Below are 2,264 nucleotides of genomic sequence, written 5' to 3'. Positions count from 1 at the left end.
TTGTTGGCACTATATCCAAACACAAGCGCATCTTAAGTGTCTTAACAGTGAAACAATGTATTATTTTCTAAGTTTACGAATAAAACTTCACACATAAAATTAAGACATTTGTAACAAACATTTTATGAAGAAAATCCCTTCTTCGTTTAAAATAAAAATAAGCGAAATCGGCCGAATTTCATACAACCCTGCCTGACATGAAAATTTTCTCCACGATAAGGCTAGTAGCCATTTCTAATAGATTTTGGGTCGCTTAGTCAAAAATAGAAACATATATACATACTTAAAATGTAAGAAAACAAGGCAAATAGCAAAATCGGCTAAAACGGCTAATTTTTTTCTGCAAAGCAGCTAACAAATCGGCTGCCGGCTAAATCGAAATTTCTCCGGCTGTTTGCCTGTGTAAACGGGGTGATTAAAAAACGAGCTTTGATTGAGGTGATATTGATATGTGAACATAGTTTTACACATATTTATTTTCACAAATACATCCAAACCGACTCGCAAGTCAGACGCACTGTATATGCCACCTATTAATGCTTATGGTATGAAATTCATGTATTTATGTATAATCAATGTCTAAGCATTTATATACAGCCGAATTCGAAATACTCCCGGCCAGTTCATTCCTCCCGGAGTCTCTCCCGAAATTCTCTTTTGACAGTTGAAACGTAAACAATGTAATAAAACCAATTTGTTAATTTCTATTATTAAATTACATTTTTCTTATTAAACTATAGATAAAATGTACACCATAGCCTTCCATTTGATAGCAGAAGAGATGGACGAAGATGTGGAGCAGAATGTGACACAAAGAAGGCACTTACGCGATGCAACAAACCCGCTTGAGTTGCCCCAAGCTTTGTAATTAGAAAAAGAAATTAGTATACTTATTTCCATTAATATTTGTGTTTTTAAAGATTTCAGAAATATCATAGGGTAAACAAAGCAGCTTTTCGGTACTTGCTGGATGTACTAACAGCGCATACCCTGCCAGCAAAAAAGCCATTTGCTGTTTCTCCGCTGATAAAACTGGACGCAACTTTGCGCTTCTTTGCAGAAAGAATACGACGTTTCTCTTGCTCAATGCAGCCTCAGCAAAGTGGTTGGCGGAGTTATAAATATTTTTGAAACTAATCTTTGCACAAAATGGATCCGCTTTTGCAGAACGGCGGAAGAAAAACGCAAATTTCATTGGCACTTTACTGAAAGCATGACATTCCAAGTGATATGGGATGCATAGATGGGACACACGTCCGCATTATAGCTCCCTCCCAGAATAAACACTTATATTATAACCGAAAGGGAAACTACAGCTTAAATACCATGCTGGCAAGTGATCGACGTTTTATAATTTTTTACGTCTAATAAAAAATATTTTTCAGGTGTGTGATCATAGACGCATCCCACCCCGGTGCTTGTCACAATTCCTTTGTGTGGAATACCAGCGAGCTACGAACTCACCTTGGACAAGAATATCTAAAAGACGTGGGCAATTATTTTCTGCTTGGTATAGTATTTGAACGATATTAAAAAGTAAAAATTATTTAAAATTGTTTTTTAATAGGAGACGCTGGATATCCTCTAGAGCCGTGGCTTTTAACTCCGCATAGAAATCCACAGGAAGGATCTGTTGCAATGAAATTCAACGAAGTTCACTCGCAATGCAGAAACGTTATAGAACGTACGAATGGGGTGCTAAAAAATCGGTGAAGATGCCTTCTTGGAGCAAGAGAGTTACATTACGCCCCAGAAAAGGCAGCAAAAATCGTTAATGTGTGTTGTGCATTACACAACATATGCCTTTTTTTCAAAGTGAATAGTGTTATTGATTTCGCCGAGTCACACAATTGAACTGCCCAAGAAAGTGAGGTGATATCCCTTGCTTCAGCCCAATATTTGTCTACTGCGCAAAGAATTGGAAATAACATTGGAAATAATATATAAATAGTCAGTTTCAAAAATATGAATACCCAACAGAAAAAACCAGCAGAATCAGTTTCTTTAATTTCGTATAGGACTCGGGGAAAATTGAAGAAATACGAAAAAATTGTCATCAAAATTTTCAACTTTTCAATTCCATTTCTTAGAAAAATTTCGGGTATGCAGTTTTGTAGCCCATTAAATTTTAGTACAATTATGTGCAAGTTTGAAGTCTCTAAAATTTACCGTTGCTTTTTGAGATTTTTTTTTTGTCAAGGGTGTTTAGCATTTTTTCCCATATAAAAACAAATTTTGTTCATGCGTTATATGGAGGAAAATGC

The 2,264-nt window shown here is 35.8% G+C and overlaps 1 protein-coding gene and 1 long non-coding RNA gene across 2 annotated transcripts; both read left to right on the top strand.

Moving 5' to 3' along the window:
* The first annotated feature begins 496 nt into the window (after window positions 1-496).
* Window positions 497-1,327, top strand: LOC118735281. The gene is made up of 2 exons (XM_036464942.1): window positions 497-864; window positions 921-1,327. Exons 1-2 carry the CDS (start codon window positions 746-748, stop codon window positions 1,129-1,131), a joined length of 330 nt encoding a protein of 109 aa, XP_036320835.1. The 5' UTR covers window positions 497-745; the 3' UTR covers window positions 1,132-1,327.
* Window positions 1,328-1,390: 63 nt separating this feature from the next.
* LOC118735282 lies at window positions 1,391-1,737 on the top strand. The gene is made up of 2 exons (XR_004992556.1): window positions 1,391-1,510; window positions 1,568-1,737. It is a non-coding gene; the product is annotated as an uncharacterized LOC118735282 (long non-coding RNA).
* The last annotated feature ends 527 nt before the right edge of the window (window positions 1,738-2,264 follow it).

This window comes from Rhagoletis pomonella, unplaced genomic scaffold (assembly GCF_013731165.1).
Source record: "Rhagoletis pomonella isolate Grant_MI unplaced genomic scaffold, Rhpom_1.0 Rhpom_scaffold_00003, whole genome shotgun sequence".
NCBI classification, from domain to species: Eukaryota; Metazoa; Arthropoda; class Insecta; order Diptera; family Tephritidae; genus Rhagoletis; species Rhagoletis pomonella.
The sequence above is the reverse complement of the archived record's forward strand: the minus strand, read 5'-3'. Positions and strand labels throughout refer to the sequence as shown.